General features: G+C 46.4%; 1 protein-coding gene across 2 annotated transcripts in view; it reads left to right on the top strand.

Moving 5' to 3' along the window:
* Nucleotides 1-24275, top strand: part of LOC137374713 (junctional adhesion molecule B-like) — an 88177-nt gene that overhangs the window by 49617 nt on the left and 14285 nt on the right. Inside the window, exons 3-8 of one of the 2 annotated variants that reach the window (XM_068041256.1) lie at nt 6776-6889; nt 8459-8608; nt 15869-16071; nt 21063-21165; nt 22764-22871; nt 23394-23409. In XM_068041256.1, coding sequence (XP_067897357.1) covers nt 6776-6889; nt 8459-8608; nt 15869-16071; nt 21063-21165; nt 22764-22871; nt 23394-23409 — 694 coding nt within the window. The remainder of the gene's footprint in view (nt 1-6775; nt 6890-8458; nt 8609-15868; nt 16072-21062; nt 21166-22763; nt 22872-23393; nt 23410-24275) is intronic. The other variant, XM_068041257.1, reaches the window with a different exon arrangement.

Below are 24275 nucleotides of genomic sequence, written 5' to 3'. Positions count from 1 at the left end.
CGGGGAGCAGACCCAACACGTTGCGGTCCAATTTTCCCTATTCTCCCGCCTCCAAAGCCGACTCCACGAGGCTGGGAAGATTCCACGCAGTGTGCACATGCGCATGGTCATAGGCAGTGTTCCCTCTTTTTTCTGGAATGTGCGGGTGATTTATTTAAGTGCATGGCCCCTTTACGTTTTTTTTTGCGCAGTAGTTTAAATAGGCCGACTTATACTTGGCCCGCACAGGGACTTTTGGGTTTCCACAACGCCTGTGCATTGGTTGTAAGGTGCGTGTTCTGCTGCTACCTGTGAATTGATGAATTAGTCACTAGGGAAACATATACGCTATGTGGTAGGATGTGAACTGGATGTCAGAGACCGTGAGTAATCCAGAATGACTAATGCTGTATTCTACTTGTTAGGATATTTAATTTTCTAATTAATGATTGTATTGGATCCCTCATCATCTTCATTGCCTGCCATTATGGAAATATCAGCAGCATCAATGATTTATTCTTGAAATAATGGATGAGGGAGTGTGGCCAGTTAACATTATCTTGCTTAGGTGACACAAAGATTCTGCAGGATAGAAATCTGATTCCACTGCTGTGTGAGAATCATTAGTCGACCTGATTCTAGGTAAACCGAAGCCTGCAGTGAATCCAGCTGTTTATGGTAAAGGGGAGGTCATTCTGTAACCAAAATCCTGGTCATCTGTGTCTTTGAAAAGGCCTACAGAATTATATTTCTTTCCTCAGAATGTAGACTAAAATTCAGCAGACATCTGTGTAAAAGATAGCAAAGCTGCAAAACTGTGGTAAAGCTGCAGTGTGACATATGTGTCTCCCTCCCAGGCCCAACAATTCACCTTGGGATGTCTGCTTCTGGCAGACTTTGCCTCGGTCCTGCTCTCTCAATGTTACACAGAAGTCAGTCACAGTGGCCAGGGCCGGCGCAGGGTCTTGTCAGGATGCTGTCAATGTTGGGGATCATGTGATCCAGGTACATTTCAGCTGGGCACTTCTAATCCAGGAGGACGACATGGTCAGGAACTCAGTTTGAGCTGCCTGTGAGAGCACTTCCATTGAAGATGCAGCCTGGAATAGATCAATTCTTACCGCCAATGAATAATCCACATCTGTCAATGTCCCCCTACAATACCCTTGCTTCCTCTCACCACCTCTTTCCTCTTTTCCACTGTCACCATTAAAGAATGGAAGTTCACAAGTCTGACGTCATAGGTCAATATTTACATTGTGTTGAATAAGAGAAAAAGTGCACATTTACAGGTGGAATAAACCCCAATGACCTACTCAGTGCTGTACCTGATGCACTGGCCTCTGCTCTCGGCCACTTCTACGCAGTGCTCCACTTGTGGCCACGGCTGAGATGGAGGCAGCCTGCTTGCTTGTCTCTGCTTGCTTAGATGTAAACGGCGGTCGTCCTCATTGTGAAAGTGCCAGTGAAGCTGCTGCACTGGTGTCAATGCAGGGGCAGTCTCTGTCACTGGGATCTGCTGCATAGATGGTCCCTCAGTCAGAGGGGCCAAAGAGGCTGATGATGATGATGGCGCCCCATGAGGGAAGGCTCCCTCACCCTCCTTAGTGACTGCCTCAGCCTTTTTATGGTGCTCCGGATGGTTGGAGGGGACCACAAGCTGCGGCACAACTGGCATTCACTCCGAGTATCTCTGTACCGCCAATGCCACTGACTGGTCAATGCTACAGACTGCGGTATGCATTCTGTGCACGTCACTGTGCTGCTCCTGCATCCACTCATAAGAGGGCTGCCACATATGACTCTCCATGAGGTTGGCCACTTGCTCAATGCGGGAGTACTCCATTCTCAGCTCATAACCCCACACTGCCTCAGGGAACTCTGACATGTGGGAGCACATCGGTTGCTGCTGGTTTAAATAGAGTCTCCTTTCTTGTGACTCCTGAGACCTTGTATTTACACCAGCTGAGCAGGTCTGCGCCTGACCTCCATCATCCGAGGGGGACTGTCCACAGCTGCCTCTGCCTCTCTCTCCTCCTCCTGCTCACTCGTCACATGCTCTTCACCCAGTGCCACCCTAACTAATCTCATATGAGGACCCACCGATGTGGGTGTATCTGTAATGGTGGAGAGTGTGCTTGTAAGATGTAACGGTGCTTGTTCTGACGTCTCTGTTGGCAGTGCTTGCCTCGGTGCCATCACAGGACTCTGACTTCCCCCCTCCACATCAGAACATGCAAAATGCACAAGAAGTGTTCTTGAGAACTAGCCTTTGAGAGCTGAAGCCTCTGCAGGGTTTCCCAATGTAGCTGAGTCTTCAGCATGCTGTTGGACGGGGAGGAGTGCACTCCACCCCCTTCATCTACAGGTTGCAATATCTTTTCACCCTCTCCACCAGGAATACACATCTCGCCTTCTCTTTCTTGCTCCTGGGGCTCCCTTCTCCATGGCAGATGATGTGCAGATGGGGCACTCCTCCTCTGGTCAGTGCCCTCTCTCAGGCATTGTGTGCCCTTTTCTCCTGCAAGGACAAAAGAGAGAGAAATGAAGCACTACTGGCCTTTTTGGCCAATGCCAGCAGCTCATTGACATAAAAAGCTGCATGTATCAGTGCTGACTGGTCCTCGGTACCCGAGACGCACTTTCCTCCCATGTTGAGGAGCAGCATGCATCCTCAGCCTCCTCAGGTGGAGTGTCTGCTGGAGAATGAATATCCAGAGGCCTGTCATGAGGGTCTGGATTTGCACTTATCTTGCAAGAGCGAAGAAAGTGCGAGTTTTCCAGGACTGCACCCAGCCCCTCCTGACCACTTTTTGTCTGCTCACGTTCTCAGCCACCTCTGTCCAGGCCTGCTTAGTTTGGAAGGGTGGCCTACTCCTGCCACCTTCAAGAAAGAGGACGTACCTCCTCTCCCTCACTACCTCAAGGAGGACCTCCAGGTCAGTGTCGGTTAAGCGAGGGGCAGCCCTGCCCCTAAGTGCAAGCCCTCTGCTTTTTCTCTCGCATCATAGCCACAGTAATGGCTGCTGTGGCGGATTTAAATAGGGCCAGCACCTGCACAGTCCCACTTCCATTCCTACCCCCGCGTTAACTAATTGGTCACCAATCCCACCCTCCAACCAATTAGCAATTTGCTTCCGTGAAAATCGAGGTCCATGACTGCTTCCCTCAGCCCAAGTGATTTCTGCTCAGGGTTGGAACTGCCGTAGAGTTATAGAGTCATTATGGTGCAGAAGCAGGCCACTCGGCCAGCTCTCTGTCGAGCAATCCAATCAGTCCCATTTCCCTGCTCTATCCCCGTAGTCCTCCAGATTTGTTTCCGTCAAGTGTCCATCCAATTTCCTTTTGACATCATTGATTGCCTTTGCTTTCACCACCCTCATGGGCAGCGAGTTCCAGGTCATCACCACTCTCTGTGTAAAAACGTTCTTCCTTACATTCCCCCTGTATCTCTTGCCCCAAACCTTCAATCTGTGTCCCCTAGTCATTGTACCATCGGCTAACAGGAACAGCTTTTCTTTGTCTACCTTACCTAAACCTGTCATAATTATGTACACCTCAGTCAAGTCTCCCCTCAATCTCCTTTGCTCCAAGGAGAACAACCCCAGCTTCTCCAAACTAACTTTGTAACTAAAATCCCTCATCCCTGGAACCTCTGGTAAATCTCCTCTGCTCCATCTCAAAGACCCTCACATCCTTCCTAAAGTGTGGTGACCGGAACTAGATGCAATACTCCAGTTGTGGCCTAACCAGAGTATTATAAAGGCTCAACATAACTTCCCTGCTTTTGTACTCAACTATTCTATTTAGGTAACCCAAACGCTTTACTAACTGCTCTCTCAATATGTCCTGCCACCTTCAAAGATGCCACCTTCACATACACCCCCAGATCCCTCTGTTCCTGTACACTCTTTAGAACTGTGCCATTACATATATATTGCCTCTCCCTATCCCTTCTGCCAAAATGTATCACCTCACACTTCTCTGTATTAAATTCCATTTGCCAATTGTCTGCTCATTCTGCTAGCCCTTCTATGTCCTGTTGCAGTCGATTGGTATCATCCTATTTGTCTGCCACACCTCCAAGTTTGGTATCATTGGCAAATTTTGAGATTTTACTCTGTATTCCAATATCTAAATCATTTATATATATCAAAAGACAGTGGTCTGAAGACTCAACCTTGGGGAACACCAATGACTACTCTCCTCCATTCTGAAAAACAGCCATTTACCATGATTTGCTGTTTTCTGTCCTTAAGCCATTTTTTTTATCGAAGCTGACACCAACCCTCCTATTCCATAAGCATCAACTGTTAACCAGCCTTTTATGTGGTACTTTGTCAAATGTTTTCTTAAATTCCATATAGACAACCTCTATTGCTTTTCCTTCATCAACATTCTCTGATACGTCATCTGATATTTGCAAACAAGGTTTTTACACATATTGATGTGAAATGCGCTTGTGCTCTTTTAATGGATTTGCGAACCTCCATGACCCCTGTGTCATCCCAAATTGGATGGCAAACTCCCGTACTCTTTTTCCGGTACATCGATGACTGTATCGGTGCCGTTTCCTGCTCCCGCCCCGAACTGGAAAACTTTATCAACTTTGCTTCCAATTTCCACCCTTCTCTCACCTTTACCTGGTCCATCTCTGACACTTCCCTTCCCTTCCTCGACTTCTCTGTCTCCATCTCTGGGGATAGGTTGTCTACTAATATCCATTATAAGCCCACCGACTCCCACAGCTACCTCGACTACACTTCTTCACACCCTACCTCCTGTAAGGACTCCATTCCATTCTCCCAGTTTCTCCGTCTCCGACGCATCTGCTCTCATGATGCTACCTTCCATGACGGTGCTTCTGATATGACCTTTTTCCTCAACCGAGGATTTCCCCCCACTGTGGTTGACAGGGCCCTCAACCGTGTCCGGCCCATTCCCTGTACCTCTACCCTCACCCCTTCCCCTCCCTCCCATAACCATGACAGGGTTCCCCTTGTCCTCACTTTTCACCCCACCAGCCTCCATATCCAAAGGATCATCCTCCGCCATTTCCGCCACCTCCAGCGTGATGCCACTACCAGTCGCATCTTCCCCTCCCTTCCCCTGTCAGCATTCCGAAGGGATTGTTCCCTCCGCGACACCCTGGTCCACTCCTCCATTACCCCCACCACCTCGTCCCCATCCCATGGCACCTTCCCCTGCAATCGCAGGAGGTGTAATACCTGCCCATTTACCTCCCCTCTCCTCACTATCCCAGGCCCCAAACACTCCTTTCAGGTGAAGCAACGATTTACTTGTACTTCTTTCTATGTAGTATACTGTATTCTCTGCTCACAGTGTGGTCTCCTCTACACTGGGGAGACCAAGCGCAGACTGGGTGACCGCTTTGCGGAACATCTCCGCTCAGTCCGCAAGCAGGACCCTGAGCTTCCGGTTGCTTGCCATTTCAACACTCCCCCCTGCTCTCATGCTCACATCTCTGTCCTGGGATTGCTGCAGTGTTCCAGTGAACATCAACGCAAGCTCGAGGAACAGCATCTCATCTACCGATTAGGCACACTACAGCCTGCCGGACTGAACATTGAGTTCAATAATTTCAGAGCATGACAGCCCCCCATTTCACTTTCATCTTTAGTTATTTTTTTTCTTCCTTTTTTATTTACAATCTTTTTTTTGCATTGAGTTCATTTCATCTTAGTTTGTTCAGTTTGCTTACCCACTGTTTTTTTTCAGGTTTGCACTTGCTGCTGTATAATATTCAGTGTATTAACAGCTAATCTGTACTAATGCTTTGTCTTTTAACATATTGTTTGCCTTTGCTCCGTGACCTTTTGGTCAGCTATGTGGCCTGGTCCAATCTAGACCTCCTTTGTTATTTCTTGCCCCACCCCCACCTCACTTGCTTATAACCTGTGACTTTTCTAATATTTGTCAGTTCCGATGAAGGGTCACTGACCTGAAACGTTAACTCTGCTTCTCTTTCCACAGATGCTGCCAGACCTGCTGAGTGGTTCCAGCATTTCTTGTTTTTATTTCAGATTTCCAGCATCCGCAGTATTTTGCTTTTATTCCTGTAAAATTAAGCTGGCAGGCACACTGCGGAAGCGAGTGGGGACGGGACCCACAAATGGTCCCGCCTTCGGAAAATTTTTCAAGTTGGGAAATTTCAGCCCAGTGATGGGGCAGGGGAGAGGGGTAATTGAATAGTCTTTTCAAATAGCTGGCAAAGATGTAATAGGCCGAATGGCCGTCTTTTCTGCTGTGTGTCTATGACTTGAATTAGTCAAATGAAACTTTCAAGGCTGAGAGCAATAGATTTTTGTTGGGTAAGGGTGTGCAGGGATATGGGTGAAAGGTGGGTGAGATACAGATCAGCCGTGATCTAATTGAATGCTTCAACAGGCTCGAGGGCTGAATAGCCTCTTCCTGTTCCTATCTAACATTTGATAGCATGATTTGTATTTTGTGTAGTTGGTTGTTGTATAGCTTTTCTATTTCATCGCATACCCTGGTCAAGGCCTTGAAGAGGATACAGCACAGATTTACCAGAATGATACCAGGAATGAGGGACTTTGAATCGCCTGTCATTCCGCACTGTCTGGGTTCACATATCACTAATGACCAGTTGGGCTATTTACCCAGCAACCGTCAGCAGGAGAGCTGGAGAATTGTTAAAAAGACTTTCAAACATTGTGTGCGTTAGTGTTAGAGAATATTCCCCCCTGCCCCACCATCGTCACCCCACCCTCACTCCACCCCACTCTAACTGTCCTCTTCTTGTTGTTCCCAGCGGCAATTCTCCCCTGTAATTACATCCTGGAAAGAGATGATAGCGCTCGGCTGGAGTGGAAGAAAATCAAAGGAGAACAGATCTCCTTCGTGTACTTTGAAGGTTCTCTCGTGGGTATGTGTTGAAACGTGGGCATGCTCGGCGTTCCAAGCAAAATGCTGTCGCACTGACTGCTCCCGGTAGGGAAAAAAATGGGATGACACGGGTTGTGAGAGATTGCTCAGGATGGGCACAGGTTGGGAGAGGTTGGACTGGATGGGCACAGGTTGGGAGAGGTTGGACTGGATGGGCACAGGTTGGGAGAGGTTGGACTGGATGGGCACAGGTTGGGAGAGGTTGGACTGGATGGGCACAGGTTGGGAGAGGTTGGACTGGATGTGCACAGGTTGGGAGAGGTTGGACTGGATGGGCACAGGTTGGGAGAGGTTGGACTGGATGTGCACAGGTTGGGAGAGGTTGGACTGGATGGGCACAGCAGGAGAGATTGGACTGGATGGGCACAGGCTGAGGGAGGTTGGACTGGAAAGTTGATGTTGGGGGATCAAAATGGAAGGATGGGAATGAGTTGAAGAATTTAAGTGGAAGGTGCAAGCGGAATAAGGGATTGTGAGGAGGGGTGAGGGCTGGAGGGAGGATTCTGCCAATTCAGCAAGAAGAAGCAGGACCAAACGCATAGTCATAGAAAAGGGTGTTTAGGAGAGAAGAGACTAGGTGGAGGGATTTAGGGCTATAGATATAGAGGGTAGCATTGTCCTCACTGAAACGGTGCAGTGGAGGGAGCAATGAATAAGCATGTGTCTGAGGGACGCTGAGGGAGTCTGGAGAAAATCGATAGAGGTTTTGAAGGAAAGCAGGAGAATCTTGAAACTACTAGAACAGATGAAGGAGCGTGGGAGTAGAGGACTTTCTTCATGGGGAGGCCCTGGTGATAGAATTCTGAATGAGCTGAGGAATGTGGTTGATGGAGGTGGGTCAGGGCAACTTTGGTGTAGGTGAATCTCCAGATGAGAAGCAGTGGAGCTTGGCAAGACCAGGGGTGCTGGGCACGCAGGATGTAATGCAGAACAGGGTGTGAGGTTTGAGTGAGATGGAGTTTGTTTAAGCCGTAGCTCAGGAAGCAAGGTGGGAGAAGTCAAGTTTTGAGGTAACAGCAGCAGTGGGTGTATGGTCAGAGGCATGGGGAGGAGGAATGTTGTGGGTCATTGTGCACGTGACCTTACCCTTTCCTCACCCTGTGTTAGCAGGATGGCTGGCTGTTCTTTCTACTCAGCAGTCCACCGCCATTGAGCTAATGGTTCCTTTCAAAGTGGCATCTAATCTTTGAGAGTTAAAACCGTCTTTTGGATGAGACATTAAACTGGGGGCCCTTCTGCTCTCCCATGTTGACCTAAAAGATTCCAATGCATTATTTTGAAGTCCTGGGGAGAACTCTCCTGCTCTTCAAAACAGTCATAGAGTCATAGAGAGATACACTGAGCCACAGCTGACAACTGACAATTTATCTCATTGCTGTTTGTGGGAGCTTGCTGTGCACAAATTGGCTGTTGTGTTTGCTTATAACAAAATTCATTGGCCGTGAAGCACTTTGGGGGAGTCCTGATAACATGGAAGGCTATGTAAATGCAAGTATTTTTTTTGATCTTTTGCTGAGTTTATTTTTGTGTCTATTTTTCCCTCTTGAAGAGAAGTATAAGGACCGGGCGACGATGAGAGGGTCAAGCATCGTACTAAATAAAGTGACCCGGGCAGACATGGCCACCTACCGCTGTGAAGTGACAGCCAAGAAGGATACGAAGGTCTTCACAGAAACAGCATTCAAACTCATTGTCTTAGGTGAGCTGTGATGAACTGCGCAAGGTCATAGGTCACTTTGTTTTAAACACGCAATTCAGAAAGAAAGTGGCTAGAATTGCATAGCAAGTCCCATCAGCTTCTGAACGCAGACATTCTGGATATTTTAGGTTTCTAGCTATTGATTGATGCTGATGACTCTGAGTGTCTGACTGATACCTACTGGCACTAATCAGCTGCCCCACAGAAATGCATGCAGCTACAGATTTAGTTTGTTGGAATGATTTGGAAAGAAAAAACTTCTCCCCTCTTCACTTGATTGTGTTCAAATCCCTCCATGGCCTCACCCCTCTCCATCACAGTAACCTCCTCCAGCCCTCTTCCCACCCTCCGAGATCCATCCACTTCTCCAATTCTGGCCTCTTGTCCTTCCACCCCTCCCCCGCCCCATTGGCAACTGTGCCTTAAACCATATTGTGCCTTCGCTGTGGAATGCCCTGCTTAAACCTCTTTGCCTCTCTCTTTTAAGACCCTCCTTAAAACCTAGCACTTTGACCAGGCTTTTAGTCACTTGCCTGGTTACCAGACAACTCAGATTGAAGATAATCGACAAAACAGCCAGAGTGGAGATTTAGTTTAGTTTTAGTTTTAGAGATACAGCACTGAAACAGGCCCTTCGGCCCACCGAGTCTGTGCCGACCATCAACCACCCATTTATACTAATCCTACACTAATCCCATGTTCCTACCACATCCCCACCTGTCCCTATATTTCCCTACCACCTACCTATACTAGGGGCAATTTATAATGGCCAATTTACCTACCAACCTGCAAGTCTTTTGGCTTGTGGGAGGAAACCGGAGCACCCGGAGGAAACCCACGCAGACACAGGGAGAACTTGCAAACTCCACACAGGCAGTACCCAGAATTGAACCCGGGGCGCTGGAGCTGTGAGGCTGCGGTGCTAACCACTGCGCCGCCCACTAAGGAGACTTTTTTTTAATGCAGTGACTTGCTGTGACCTGGAATGCACAGCCTGCAAGGGTGATGGAAGCAGGTTCGATAGTAACTTTCGAAATGAAATTAGACGTACTTGAAAAGGAAAAGATTGCAGAGCTGTGGGGAAAGAACCCCTAGGGATGTGGGACTAATTGGATAGCACTTTCGCGATGGGCTGAATGGCCTCCTTCTGTACTGCAAGACTCTAAGAACTTAAATTTAAACAAGTGAAAATAAGTTTAAAACTGATGCACATATTGGGAAGGAATTATTTGATCAAAGAGTTCTACATATTTAGAGAAATCTTCCAGGGAGAGGAATGGAAGTTAAAAACACTGGAGTGATTTAATATGCGGTTAGGACTGTGACAGGAGATTTGGGGTCAAGTGGCCAGTGATGTTCTTTGTTATATATGGTGCTCCAGTGTCCTCTGCTGGTGCTGAAATGGTACTGCATAAAATCCCTGTTTGTGGCTTAATAAAACTTTGGTTGGGGTAGGTCAATACAGCCTGCCTTATTTTATTTGCTCTCCATTATCCTTTGGGTAGCTGGTCCCGTGCCATAATCACTGGGTTTCCACAGCTTGTGATTTAATAACATTTTTTATTCTTTCATGGGATGTGAGCATCACTGGCAAGGCTAGCATTTATTACCCATCTCTAATTACCCTTGAGAAGGTGGTGAGCTGCCTTCTTGAAGCGCTGCAGTCCATCTGGTGCTGTTAGGAAGGGAGTTCCAGGATTTTGACCCAGCGACAGTGAAGGGAATGGTGATATAGTTCCAAGTCAGGATGGTGTGTGGCTTGGAGGGGAACTTGCAGGTGTTCCCATGCATCTGCTGCTCTTGTCCCTCTAGGTGGTAGAGATTGCGGGTTTGGAAGGTGCTGTTGAAGGAGCCTTGGCAAGTTGCTGCAGTGTATCTTGTAGATGGTACACACTGCTGCCACTGTGCGTCAGTGATGGAGGGAGTGAATGTTTAAGGTAGTGGATGGGGTGCTGATCAAGTGGGCTGCTTTGACCTGAATCGTGTAGAGCTTCTTGAGTGTTGTTGGAGCTACACTCATCCAGGCAAGTGGAGAGTATTACATCACACTCCTGACGTGGCTTGTGGATGGTGGACAGGCTTTAGGGAGTCAGGTGGTGAGTTACTCGCTGCAAAATCCCCAGCTTCTGATCTGCTCTTGTAGCCACAGTACTTTTTTGTCTGGTCCAGTTAAGTTTCTGGTCAATGGTAACCCCCAGGATGTTGGCAGTGGGGTCTCAGCAATGGTAATGCTATTGAATGTCAAGGAGAGATGTTAGATTCTCTTTTTTGGAGATGGTCATTGCCTGACACTTGTAGGGTGTGAATGTTACTTGCCACTTATCAGCCCAAGCCTGAATGTTGTCCAGATCTGCATGTGGACACAGACAGCTTGAGTATCTGAAGAATCGCGAACACTGCAATCTTCAGCGAACATCCCCACTTCTGACCTTATGATGGAGGGAAGATCATTGATGAAACAGCTGAAGATGTTGGGCCTAGGACACTACCCTGAGGAACTCCTGCAACGATGTCCTGGGACTGAGATGATTAACCTCCAACAACCACAACCATCTTCCTTTGCGCTAGGTATGACTCCAACCGTCGGAGATTTCCCACCCCTGATTCCCATTGACTCCAGTTTTGCTAGGTCTCCTTGATGTCATACTCGGTCAAATGCTGCCTTGATGTTGAGGGCTGTCATTCTCGCCTCTCCTCTTGCATTCAGCTCATTTGTCCATATTTGGACCAAGGCTATAATGAGTTCTGGAGCCCAGTGATTTATCATAATCTTGATCAATAGAAACAGTCTTTCAATAGCTTAAATCCATGCTTCAGGTCAAGTGTTAACATCAAGGTCGAGTTTCACGTTTCAGGCAATTATCAAAATTCCCCTTACACTATTGGGAGGAGAGCAGAGGGTTCTCCCAGTGTCCTGGCCAACATTCTTCCCTTAATCAACAACACCAAAAAACGTTACCTGGTTCATTCTGTTCATGGGATCATGATGTGTGCAAAATAGCTGCACTTCAAAAATAATTTAGGGAAGCACTTCAAGATGTTGGTGAGAGGTGTTGTGTAAAAAGTGTGGTGTCCTAGGCTCAACCATCTTCAGCTGTTTCATCAATGACCTTCCCTCCATCATAAGGTCAGACGTGGGGATGACCACTGATGATTGCACAATGTTCAGTACCATTTGCAACTCCTCAGATACTGAAGCAGTCCGTGCCTGAATGAAGCAAGAACTGGACGTTCAGGTTTGGGCTGATAAGTAGCAAGTAACATTCACACCCCACAAATGTCATGAAATGACCATCTCCAACAAAAGAGAATCTTACTACCTCCCCTTGACATTCAACAGCATTACCATCACTGAATCCCCCACTATCAACATCCTGGGGGTCACAATTGACCAGAAACAACTGGATCAGCCACTGTTGCTTCAGAGCAGGTCAGAGGCTGGGAATTCTGCAGCAAGTAACTCACCTCCTGACTCCCGAAAGCCTGTCCACCATCTACAAGGCACAAGTCAGAAGTGCGATGGAATACTCTCCACTTGCCTGAATATGTGCAGCTCCAACAAGAAACTTAACACCATTCAGGAGGCCAGCCACCACCTTAAATATTCACTCCCTCCGCCACCAACGCACAGTGGCAGCAGTGCGTATCATCTACAAGATGTACTGCAGCAACTTGCCAAGTTTCCTTCACCAGCACCTTCTCAACCTGTGACCTCTACCACCTAGAACTTGGAACTATATTATTGTTCATTCATTGTTGCTGGGTCAAAATCCTGGCACTCCCTCTCGAACAGCACTGTGGGTGTACTTTCGCCCCATGTCCTCTCGTGGTTCAAGAAGGCAGCTCACTACCACCTTCTCAAGGGCAATTAGGGATGGGCAATAAATGCTGGTCTTGCTATGAACGAATAAAAAAAAGTGCATGAGCACATTAGGCCCAAGGTGCTTGTTCCCTTAACTGAGACTAGCCCCACCCATCCGAATTACCACTATATCTCCTCTCTTCAGAAATGACCTAATTGTCCCCTGGAACAATTTATATTGACAGTTTAAAAGGCCTTTCACTAACATTCACCAATTCTCTCAAATCTGCTGCTTATTAGTGCCCAGTGTTAGCTGTGGCTCTGTGAATAGCACTTGTACCTCTGAGTCAGAAGGTTGTGGATTCAACTCTCAGTCTTGAGATCTGGGCATAAAAATCTAAACTGACATTGCAGTGCAGTTCTGAGGGAGTGCTGCACTGTTGGAGGTCTATCTTTCAGAGGAGATATTAAAATTGAGGACCCGTCTATCGTCTTGGTTGGGCCACTATTTCAAAAGGGAGCAGGGGAGCTGGCCTGGTCAACATCTACCCCTCAATCAACATCATTAAAGCATATTATCTGGTCATTATCCCATTGCTTTTTGTGGGAGCTTCCTGTGCGCAAATTGGCTGCTGCATTTCTTACATTACACCAGTGACTACATTTCAAAAGTGCAAGTCTTTTTTCCTTGATACTCTATATGATGATATTGGCCGCAGATTTCCTTCTGGGTTTTTGTTTTTGGCTCTTGCAGGAGATTGTGAGGTTCGAGGGAGAGTAAATAGCGTGGTTCCACGGAGTCTGGGTAGGGTGGGTTTGCTGGTCCTTTCTTCCTTTTTTGTTATCATTCACTGTAGAATGAACATAGGAGCAGGAGTAGGCCATTCAATCGTTTACCGCCTGTGATCATAATACTTGATATCTGTACCCAACAAAGTCTAACCGAAGGCACTTTAATGTTACAGAAAGGCAGCCGAGTCCAGTTCTCCCTCTGCAACTGACCTAGGAATCTAAAAAGACTGAATGCCTTGTCTCTGTGGCAACAGAGACCCACTTTATCATGGTCCTGCAGATTGCCACCAAATTCACAGGCTGCACCGCTGGCCAGGAGCACCGTGCCAGAGGCAGGGGAATGAACGCCACCAGTTGGCCGGTGTAGCACCATTCTCCGGAAACCAGAACCGAGAAGCAAAGATGCATTTAGCCTATATCCTAACTCACACCAAGTTCCGTTCACCCATCATCCCTGTGCTCGCTGCCGTACATTGGTTCTCAGTCCACGTTCTCATCCTTGTGTTTAAATCCCTCCATGTTTTCACCCCTTCCTATCTCTGTAACCTGATAGTCAAAAAGGATAATGGAATGACCTTTATATCTAGAAGAATAGAATACAAGGATGTGAGTCATGCTTTAGCTATACAAAGCCCTGGTTAGACCACACCTGGAGTACTGAGAGCAGTTCTGGGCATCACACCTTAGGAAGGATATATTGGCCTTGGAGGGAGTGCAGTATAGGTTTACCAGAATGAAACCTGGACTTCAAGGGTTAAACTACGAGAGCGATTACACAGACTAGGGTTGTATTCCCTGGAATTTAAAAGTCTAAGGGGTGATTTGATCAAAAGTTTCAAGATATTAAGGGGAACAGATACGGTAGATAGAGAGAAACCATTTCTGATGATTGGGCATAGCCTAAAAAATAGAGCTAGACCTTTCAGGAGTGAAATTAGGAAATATTTCTACACACAAAGGGTGGTCGAACTTTGGAAGTCCTTTCTGCAAATGGCAATTTTAAATCTGAGATTGATAGATTTTTGTTAACCAAAGGTATTAAGGGATATGGGGCAAAGGCGGGGATATGGTGTTAGGTCACAGATCAGCCATGATCTTATTGAATGGTGGAATAGGGCTAAATGGCCTCCTTCATTCATAGTTCTTCCTCCAACCCTCTGAGATCTCTGCACTCCTGCAATTCTGGCCTTTTGTGCAACCCTGATTTTAATCTCTCCACCATTGGTGGCTGTGCCTTCAGCTGCCAGGGCCCTAAGCTCTGGAATTCCCTCCCTAAACCTTTCCACCTCTCTACCTCTCCTACTTTAAGATGCTTCTTAAAACCTAACTTCCTAGCCTTTATATCTAGATGAATAGAATGTGAGGATTTAAGTCATGCTTTAGCTAAACAAAGCCCTTTGGTCATCTGCACTAATACCTTCTTACATGGCTTGGTGTCATACTTTGATAATGCTCCTATGAATCATGTTGGGACATTTTATTACATTCATGGTCCTTTTTTTATTATTACTCATTCGTGGGATGTGGGTATCACTGGCAAGGCCAACTTTTATTGCCCATCCCTAATTGCCCTTGAGAAGGTGGTGGTGAGCTGCCTTCCTGAACACTGCAGTCCATGTGGGGTAGGTACGCCCGCAGTGATAGAACAAAGAACAGTACAGCACAGGAACAGGCCATTCGGCCCTCCAAGCCTGCGCCGATATTGATGCCTGCCTAGACTAACACCTTCTGCACTTCCAGGGTCCGTATCCCTCTATTCCCTTCCTATTCATGTATTTGTCAAGATGCCTCTTAAACGTCGCTATCGTCCCTGCTTCCACCACCTCCCCCGGCAGCAAGTTCCAGGCACTCGCCACCCTCTGTGTAAAGAACTTGCCTCGCACATCCCCTCTAAACTTTGCCCCTCGCACCTTAAACCTATGTCCCCTAGTAACTGACTCTTCCACCCTGGGAAAAAGCTTCTGACTATCCACTCTGTCCATGCGGCTCATAACTTTGTAAACCTCTATCATGTCGCCCCTCCACCTCCGTCGTTCCAGTGAAAACAATCCGAATTTTTCCAACCTCTCCTCATAGCTAATGCCCTCCACACCAGGCAACATCCTGGTAAACCTCCTCTGTACCCTCTCCAAAGCCTCCAAGTCCTTCTGGTAGTGTGGCGACCAGAATTGCACGCAATATTCGAAGTGTGGCCTAACTAAGGTTCTGTACAGCAGCAGCATGACTTGCCTATTTTTATACTCTATGCCCCGACCGATGAGGGCAAGCATGCCGAATGCCTTCTTGACTACCTTATCCACCTGCGTTGCCACTTTCAGTGACCTGTGGACCTGTACACCCAGACCTCTCTGCCTGTCAATACAATGTTAGGAAGGGAGTTCCAGGATTTTGAACCAGCAACAGTGAAGGAACGACGATATAGTTCCAAGTCAGGATGGTGGGCGGCTTGGAGGGGAACTTGCAGGTTGTGGTGTTCCCATACGTCTGCTGCCCTTTTCCTTCTAGGTGGTAGAGGTTCGTGAGTTTGGAAGGTGCTGTTGAAGACGCCTTGGTGTGTTGCTGCAGTGCATCTTGTAGATGGTACACACTACAAGTTATGAATGCATTCTTGGTGTTTGATGATTTACATGGCAGTGCACCCTTCATCTCTACTGTCTCATTGCCAGTGCCGCCGGCTGTTCCCATATGTAAAGTTCCAAGCTCTGCGATGTCGGGGTCGATGGTCGTGCTGGCCTGCAAGGAGTCAGAGGGCTCACCGCCCTCCCAGTACATCTGGTACAAAGACAACACAAAACTCCTGGATCTTCCTGTCAAGGATTCGACTGTCACAAACATATCCTACACAGTGAATCGAAAGACTGGATTACTGGTAAAGGGAGACTTTTGGGGAATGTTCTGGGGATGCTATTATGGTTAATGGTGAGGCTTAAAATGTCCACCTCACTTGTTCTTGCTTTGGTCAAATGTGGCCATTTGGGTAGCACTCTGCCTCTGAGGCAGAAGCTTGTGCAGTGCTGAGGGAGTTCTGCACTGTCAGAAGTGCCATCTTCAGATGAAACATTAAATGGAGATCCTGTCTACCCACTCAGGTGGACGTGAAAGATCCTACAGCACTATTTAAAGAGGAGCAGGGCAGTTCTCCCTGGTGTAATATTTATCACTCAACCAATATCATATAATCAGATTATATAATTCTGGGAGCTTGCTTTGTGCAATTTGGCTGTTGCGTTTCCTACATGACATCATTGGCCATACTTTGAAAAGAAAACTACTTCAGTGGCTGAGTGCTATACAAATGCACGTCTTCCTTTTCTTTTTTAAATAAGTTTATACCTCCTCATAAAGTTCACTAGCGTTCTTCTGTTAAAAGAATATTCATAAAGTAAAGGGATTGGTTAAAAGTTTAAAACATTTGATTCAGGTAACTGCTAAGTCACAAGTGGCTGCTGATGTGCCTTTTCTTTGTGTGATTTTGATCTGATGATTTTTGACTGAATTGCCCCTCCCTCAAAAATGTGTCAACTGGCTGAAAATACTGCGCAGATTTACTGAAGATTAGTTAGAGGCTAAGTCACAGGCTAATGCAGCCATGGAGATAGTGAGAAGCCTAGTCACAGGCTAATATATAAATGGAGAAGGCAATAGGCCTAGTTACGGGCTAATACATCCACTGGGATGCAGGAAGGATCCATCCGTCCACCACTGTCACTATTGGCTGAAACAGCTGCCTTCTTATTGGATGAAATCTAACACACATGTCCCAGTTGAATGCATTAGTATTTTAAAAATACATTTGTCTACAGTGGAGTAACTATTTTCACCTTTAAATTTGTGTTATTCAAAGTATGATGGTGGCAGTTACGTTAATACAAACATATTGATAATAACAGACAGGTAAAGAGCCTCTAGTCCATCCAGCCTGTCCCACACAATTGTAATACCTTGTCTATCACTATATATACGCTCCCACCCAGAAAATGTAATGATTTCAATTATTAGTTTCAATGATCAGTTTTAATCATTATTTTCATGTTTGAAATAATTTAATATAACAGAGACATGCAGAATAGTCGATACTCAGTGAACAGTACAGCTGAGCTGCTCTTTTAGTACCAATAGACAATTTGCAATTCTACACTACTACCAATGCAGGGACACAGCTCAAAGTGCTTTACGTTGAAGAGTGCAAAATAGTGGACGGTAAGCAGAGGAGAAAGTTTAAAAATAAAGAGTAGGTTAGGAAGTGAAAAGCATAGTAGAAAAAAAGTGTTTTTAGAGTTCTTTTTTAAAGCAGATTGGGGAAAGCAAACTGAATAGAGAGGGCAGGATTGTAGTGGTACATGAGGGGCCATCAATAGTGAAGGAGTGAAAAAAAAAGTAAGAAGCTTAGTGTTGGAGGAGTAGAGTGTGCAGGAATTTGAAAATTAGGCCAAAGAGTTAAGGCTTTTGGAGTGCCTGAGCCAAGAAAGAAAGGTAGTGCTGCCACTCCTGTTCTAGAGTCAGCAGCTGGTCCAAGTCTGGCTCCCCGAGCAAACATCAGCAGCAAAAAAAATCGCAAGATTTCACAGCCCTGTCATGAGATCCTGAGTGAGGCTGGATTTGGCTGAGAAATCGTGTCTCTTGTGAAAATTCGCGAAGAGTTGGCATGTCAGGAGATGATAGCAAGCCTAGTCACAAGTTAATATATCCACAGATACAGTGAGAAGCATTGTCACAGGCGAATGCATCCAGGGAAATGCTGGCCGGCCTGTTCATTTCCCTCAAATGTCCTGGAGTTTGGGACATTCCACTTTCAGCAACAGAAGGGCCTCTTGCCCTGCTCTGCCCACAAGGACCGTGTTTCTAACACCTGGCTTTGTAATCCGACATTGGAAAGTGAGAGAAAGAATAAGATGAGTACTGCGTCTAGTTTTGGTCTCCTCACATTGTGGGTGATATCAAGGCTCAAGAAAAGGTTCAGAGGAGGGCCACTAAATTGACAACTAGCTTGAGTTACCATGATACGCTAAGAGATCTGGGTCTTTTCACTTCAAAGAGATTTGATTGAGGTGTGTGAAATAATGAAAGGATTAGATTCTGTCCAAGTGGATGGACTATTTGAGCGAGATAGGTTAGGGAGGTCAAGTGGCATGAGTGCAAGTTAGGTAAACATAGAGCTAGGTTAGATGATAGGAGATGCGTCTTTCTGGAGATAGTCATTGACATCTGCATTAAGTTGCTGACAAGTCAGTGTGTGTGTTTTCCTTACAAGGGTTCAGAAAGGGACCTGGGTGAGTTCCTGAGAGTGGCCAACATATCTACAGGTGGGTCATTGGGGGTTGTGTCCATTCAGACACCACTGCCTCCTAGAGCTTGTTTGATCACTTTGCGGTTTGAGAGGGAACTTCATAGAATGATTGACCTCCTTCTGTGCACTTTCAGTCAATTGTGCCTGTGGCTACTCTTTGGTAGAGCAATCCAATTAGTCCCACTGCCCTGCCTTCCCCACAGCCTAGCAAATGCGTCTCCTTCAAGTATTTATCCAACTCGCTTTTAAAAGTTACTATTCAATCTGCTTCCACTGCCCTTTCAGGCAGTGCATTCCAGGTCATAACAACTCGCTGCATTAAAAAAAAATTCTCCTCCTCACCCCGCTTTTATTTTTAATCAGATCTCTAAGGTTCTCTCTCAGAAGATTACGTGCCTGTGGGAGGGGGTTGATGGGGTGCAGGAGTGCCAAAACAGGACAAGCTGGACGGATCAGCTAGTCTTTCCCTCTCCTCCTTTCCTATATGAATGCTCGCAGCAAGCCTGTCCTGCTTCATGCTGGAAGTTAGTGGAAATGGGCTCAAGCCTGTTTCAGTTCCCACTCCTTGACAGCGAGAGCATGCCCGGAATTTTACGCCTCCCCAAAGAGTGGAAGGTGGTGATGAGGGGGGGGGGCGTAAAATGGAGTGGGAGGCTCAGGGGGCCCTTCTCAACCTGCTCCTGCCTCCACCGCCACTTTACGCAGGGCAGCGACAGCTAAAAATGGCCTGCCAACCCCAGGCCAGTCAAGGCACTTAAGTGGCCACTTAATGGCCTCTGCCCTAAAGGCCTGCTCGGGTATGAAATTGAAATTTGACCTGGCCCGACCCGACCACATCCAACCCGAACCCGATAGAGGCCCGAGTCCTTTGATTTTTTTTCTGCGCCCGACCCGACTACTGTAATGAAGTTAATTTTGAAGATTACTTCCCTCCCTGAGCAAGGCAACACTGTGTCCACGTCCAGCCGGACCCGACCCGAGCTTGAATGCCCGACCCAGCCCGAACCCAACACATGTTGTCGGGTCTGGTCGGATTCGGGTCGGGTAGTCATGCTTTACTCCACCCACCTCCACGGGGATTTTACCCGTGGCTGGTCGGGCAGCCAGGCCAAAGAAAAGCCGCCTGTTAAAAGCAGGTGGTTGTCTGGCATCCTGAGGGGTGGGGTGGCCTCATGATCGGGCACCCTGTGCCCGACGGTGGGCTGCCCCCGCTACCCCAACCACTGCCAACACCCAACACACACCCCGGTCCTCCAATCGACCACCCTTGCCTCGCCGGGCCCGACCGATCACAGAAACGTACCTGCATTTTGGGGTTCCCTGACATTTTCCTCACGCAGCTGGGTTACAGTCCCAGCAGTCGTCACCACTCCCGGTGGCGTTGCTGGGACAGAGAGCTGCCGGCCCACATATTGGCCGGCAGCTCTATTAGGCGGGACTTCCTACCTCAAGCGGGCGGAAGTCCTGCCTCAGACCAATTAAAGCCCGACACCTGCAAAATAAGGGTCAGATCCTCAGGCCAGGCGGAAGCAAATTTGCCACCGACTTTTCAGTCGGTGGACGGCTCCCATCCGCCAAGGGTAAAATCCCAGCCCATGTAATTGTGGCATCGTAGTACCTATCAATCTAACCGCTCAGCATTTGGTTTCTGTAAGAATATATTCTCAAGAGTTGGGTCCAAACACTGTAGCCAAGATTTGGTATGTCATTGCTTACAGAGTGTGGTAGTGATTATAGTACTGGATTAGCAACCCAAAGATCATGAGTTCAAATCCGACCATGGGAAATTGCAATGAATAAGTCTAGTGATTAGTGGGCTGGTACCAGGTGAAAATCAATGACCGTGAAAATCCAACTATTTCACTAATGTGGTGACCCCTACCTGGTCTGGCCTATATGTAACTTCAATCTGATACTTTATGGGTGACTCTTCAAGAAGGGAGCTCAGCGCATCTGGAGATGGGCAACAAATGTACCCTTGCCAGTGTGACCCACATCCCAAGAACAACTTTTAGCAATGATGCTTGATATTGACTGTCATCCTTGGAGTTTGGGTGTTACAACTCAGATAGCCAGGTAGTGAAGAACAGAACTGGAGCCTTTATACAGAGACACATATTACATATCATAAACCTCCAATCCAACAACCTCAGTTTCAGCCTGCTCCAATATATATGAGCATGAGTGAATCCCCAGTTAATGCCCTTCACCTGAATATAATTAAACACCAAATTGATATATAATTAACATTGGGTGTCAACTTTTTGCCCAGTCCGGACATCCCAACTGAGGTGGGAAAGTTCTGCATATTAAGGAAACAGGTCTGTTTGTACAAGTACAAAGTTTTTTAAAATTAAAATCCAGCTCCATACTGTCCAATCATGAATACTAAAAATAAAAGGCCTCCTTGTCTCTAAAACTAGGAGACCAGCACTAGAAGAATGGTTTCTCTGCTTGGGAACCAGCTCACAATGTGAAATGAATTTGGAAACCAGGTGGAGATGATAACCAAGCAATGATCTTTATTCCATGTCTGTATGCTCCTATTTTTCATTTTTTTTTTGCTTTGGCAGACATTTAATCCTGTCAGAAAGAGTAACAGTGGATCATATTTCTGTGAAGCGAATAATGGAGTTGGCCAGACACAGAGATGTTCTGTTAAGTTCATGCAAATCAGTAAGTGCTGCCGCATTTGTACGTAGATCATGCATTTCCCTGTCTTGTTGTGTTAAAGAGAGGAAGGAGTTCTTTGCCATAAATGGAGCCTAACTAAAGACTGATTTTTATAGACCAGAATAACATCACCATGTCCTCCCATCTTTTGTATTCTTTGCTTGTCAGCTTGGTTCATGTAGAAACATTCTTGGGTGTGAATCAGAATCTTTACGAATTGCATAAAACATACAGCACAGAAACAGGACATTCAGCCCAACTGGGCTCTGTCGATGTTTATGCTCCACACAAGCCTCCTCCCATTTTACTTCATCTAACTCTATCAGCATATCCTTCTATTCCTTTCTCTCTCATATGTTTATCTAGATCTCCCTTAAATGCATCCATGTTACTACTCCGTGTAGTAACAAGTTACACATTCTCATCACTATCTGGATAAAGATTTTCCTGAATTCCCTATTAAATTTATCAGTATCTATCTTCTATTTGTGACCCCTAGACTCCCACAATCTCCCCAACAAAGATCAGCAAAAGCAGCTAAGACCAGAGATAGAATCTGAAAGTTTACAGCAGGGAAGAAGGCCATTCCGGCTATTGTGTCTGTGTTGCCTCTTTAACCCACGTCCTAATGTCTCCTCACAGCTTTGTATCTTCTTCTGCTTCAAATATTTCCCTTTAAAAGATACAATGGCCTCTGCCTTAACCAGAACCAGAACCTGTGCCAAAGCATTCCATGTACCAACAGTCTGCGATGTAAAGAATATTCTCATAATTTCTCTCCTCACTCTTAATAACAATGATGACCCCCTTATCACTGACTCCCCAACCAGGGGAAATAGTTTTTCCATATTCGCTGTACCAAAACCCTTCATAAATTTACAAATATCGATGAAATACCAGAAGCCATCTTCATTACTTCAATGCATAACTGTCAGCCATGGCTCAGTGGATAGTGTTCTTGCCTCTGAGTCAGAAGGTTGTGGGTTCATTCTGGAGACTCAAGCACAAGTTCTCGGCTGATGCTGCAGTCCAGTGCAGTACTGTCAGAGGTGCTGTCTTTTGGATGAGCTGTTATACCAAAGCCCCGTCTGCCCTCTCAGGTGGACGTAAATGATCTCATGTCACTATTTCGAAGAAGAGCAGGGCAGTTCTCCCTGGTGTCCTGACCAATATTTCCCACTCAGCCAACTGGAAAAAACAGATGATCTGGTCAATATCACATTGCTATTTGTTGGGCCTTGCTGTGCACAAACTGCTTTCCCACCTTACAACAATGACTACACCACAAAAGCGAGATGTAAAGCTGCAAAGCGCTTTGGGATGTCCTGCGCGTGTGAAAGGTGCTGCATAAATGTGTCTTTTTTTGAATGAGTTTATACTTAATAATAAAGTTAGCATTCTTCTATTAAAAGAACATTCATAAAGTTAAAGAATTGATTAAAAGTTCAAAGCCTCTGGTTCAAATAACTGCTGTAAAACACTTTGTGACATTCTGAGGGTGTGAAAGTCACTATATCAATGTGAGTTCTTCCTTTCTTTTCTTCATATTGTCCATTGATGAGATTGTTTGCCTCACACTCACCCTCCACACTTGTTCACAGATGATCTCGACGTCAGTGCAATCGTCATCACCGTAGTAATCATCGCCTTGGTACTGTCACTGTGCGGGCTCGGAGTGTACTATGCCCACAGAAAGGGCTACTTAGGGAGTGAGTAATGTCTTGTTTCATGGATCAGTGTCTGTAGCGGATTGTTGGGAAATGATTTATCTCCTGTGAGCAAGGGGGCAGATTGAGTGAGCTGCACATGTGTGGAGCTCTGATGAGAATGGGCTTTTCTGCGATACCTTCCACAGTCAAATAGCCAGGTGATGCCGACCCTCAAGGCTCACACATGGAGAATGGCCACTGAGGCAAGGTGAATGAAGTCCATAGAACTACACTGCCAGTAAGAGTCTTCATCTTCAAGAGAGACAGGGAAGTAATTGAGAGAGGGGAGAGAAAGGGGAAATATTTGATGCAGAAATCTAGTAAAATGAGCTGTGACTTGTTCTTGTAAATTTTAACATCAAACAATATTTGTATAACCATCCGTCCTACAAAAGCATTCCTCCTTCTCATATTTATTTCAATTGTTTGATTTGTTTTATATTTGTTCCAAAGCATGTTTCCCATTCATAATGTTGTTTGTAATTGTTAAATATTAATTCTGGTTTGTTTTTCTCTTCACAGAATCAAGGTCATCTAAGTAAGTAACTGGGTTTTTCCTTTACCCCCAAGTTTCCCCGCACCCCACCTCCTCTCCTGAAGCTGACATCTCCACCATTAGAAGATGCTCCTTAAAACTAGATCTTTGACCAAGCTGTCCTAATATCTCCTTTTGTGCTCAGTGTCAAATTTGGTTTGATAATCACTCCTGTGAAGCGCCTTGGGACGTTTTACCATGTTAATGGCAAGTCGTTGTTGGTTGTTTCATGAGATACAATTGCAGGGGCATCGGGCACCCCCTGCTACCTTATTCAACTGACCATTCTTCACACGTGGACAAGTGGAGTATTTAAGGGGCAGTAGGGGCTTCGCAGCCTGGGCCTCATCCTCTCCTTGCTCAACACACACGCTCATTTTAAACTGGAGTGACTGGATAGCGATTGGGAGTGGGCAGAAATTATTTCTCCCCAAGCCCCGACTGTCACCTTAGCTGAGATAAGTCAAGTCTGCACACTCTGGCTTCTCTTCGTGCCCTTGGCTTTGGGAACAGTAAGAAGATTAAGGGGTGATCTATTTGAGGTGCTTAAGATGATGCAAGGGTTTGATAGGGTTGGTGGAGAGAAACTATTTCCCTCTGGTGGAAGAGTCCAGAACAATAAAGGCCTGCTACCCGACCCGAACTCGACAGGACCCGATGACATATGTCGGGTTCGGGTCGGGTCTGGCCGCTCTTCCGGGTCCGGTCTGCGGGGTCGGGCCGGACACACACAGCAAGGTAAGTGTTAAAAGTTAAAAACATACCTGAACGGCAAGTCCGGGGCTTCAGCAGGGAAACTTGAGTCATCACACTCATGCTGCAGCTTCTGGCAGATTGGGAGCCGGAAGGTAAGTAAAGGGAACATTCCG

The sequence above is a fragment of the Heterodontus francisci genome, chromosome 10, assembly GCF_036365525.1.
Source record: "Heterodontus francisci isolate sHetFra1 chromosome 10, sHetFra1.hap1, whole genome shotgun sequence".
Classification (NCBI taxonomy): domain Eukaryota; kingdom Metazoa; phylum Chordata; class Chondrichthyes; order Heterodontiformes; family Heterodontidae; genus Heterodontus; species Heterodontus francisci.
Note: the sequence above shows the minus strand (reverse complement) of the source record. Positions and strands in the feature narration are given on the sequence as shown.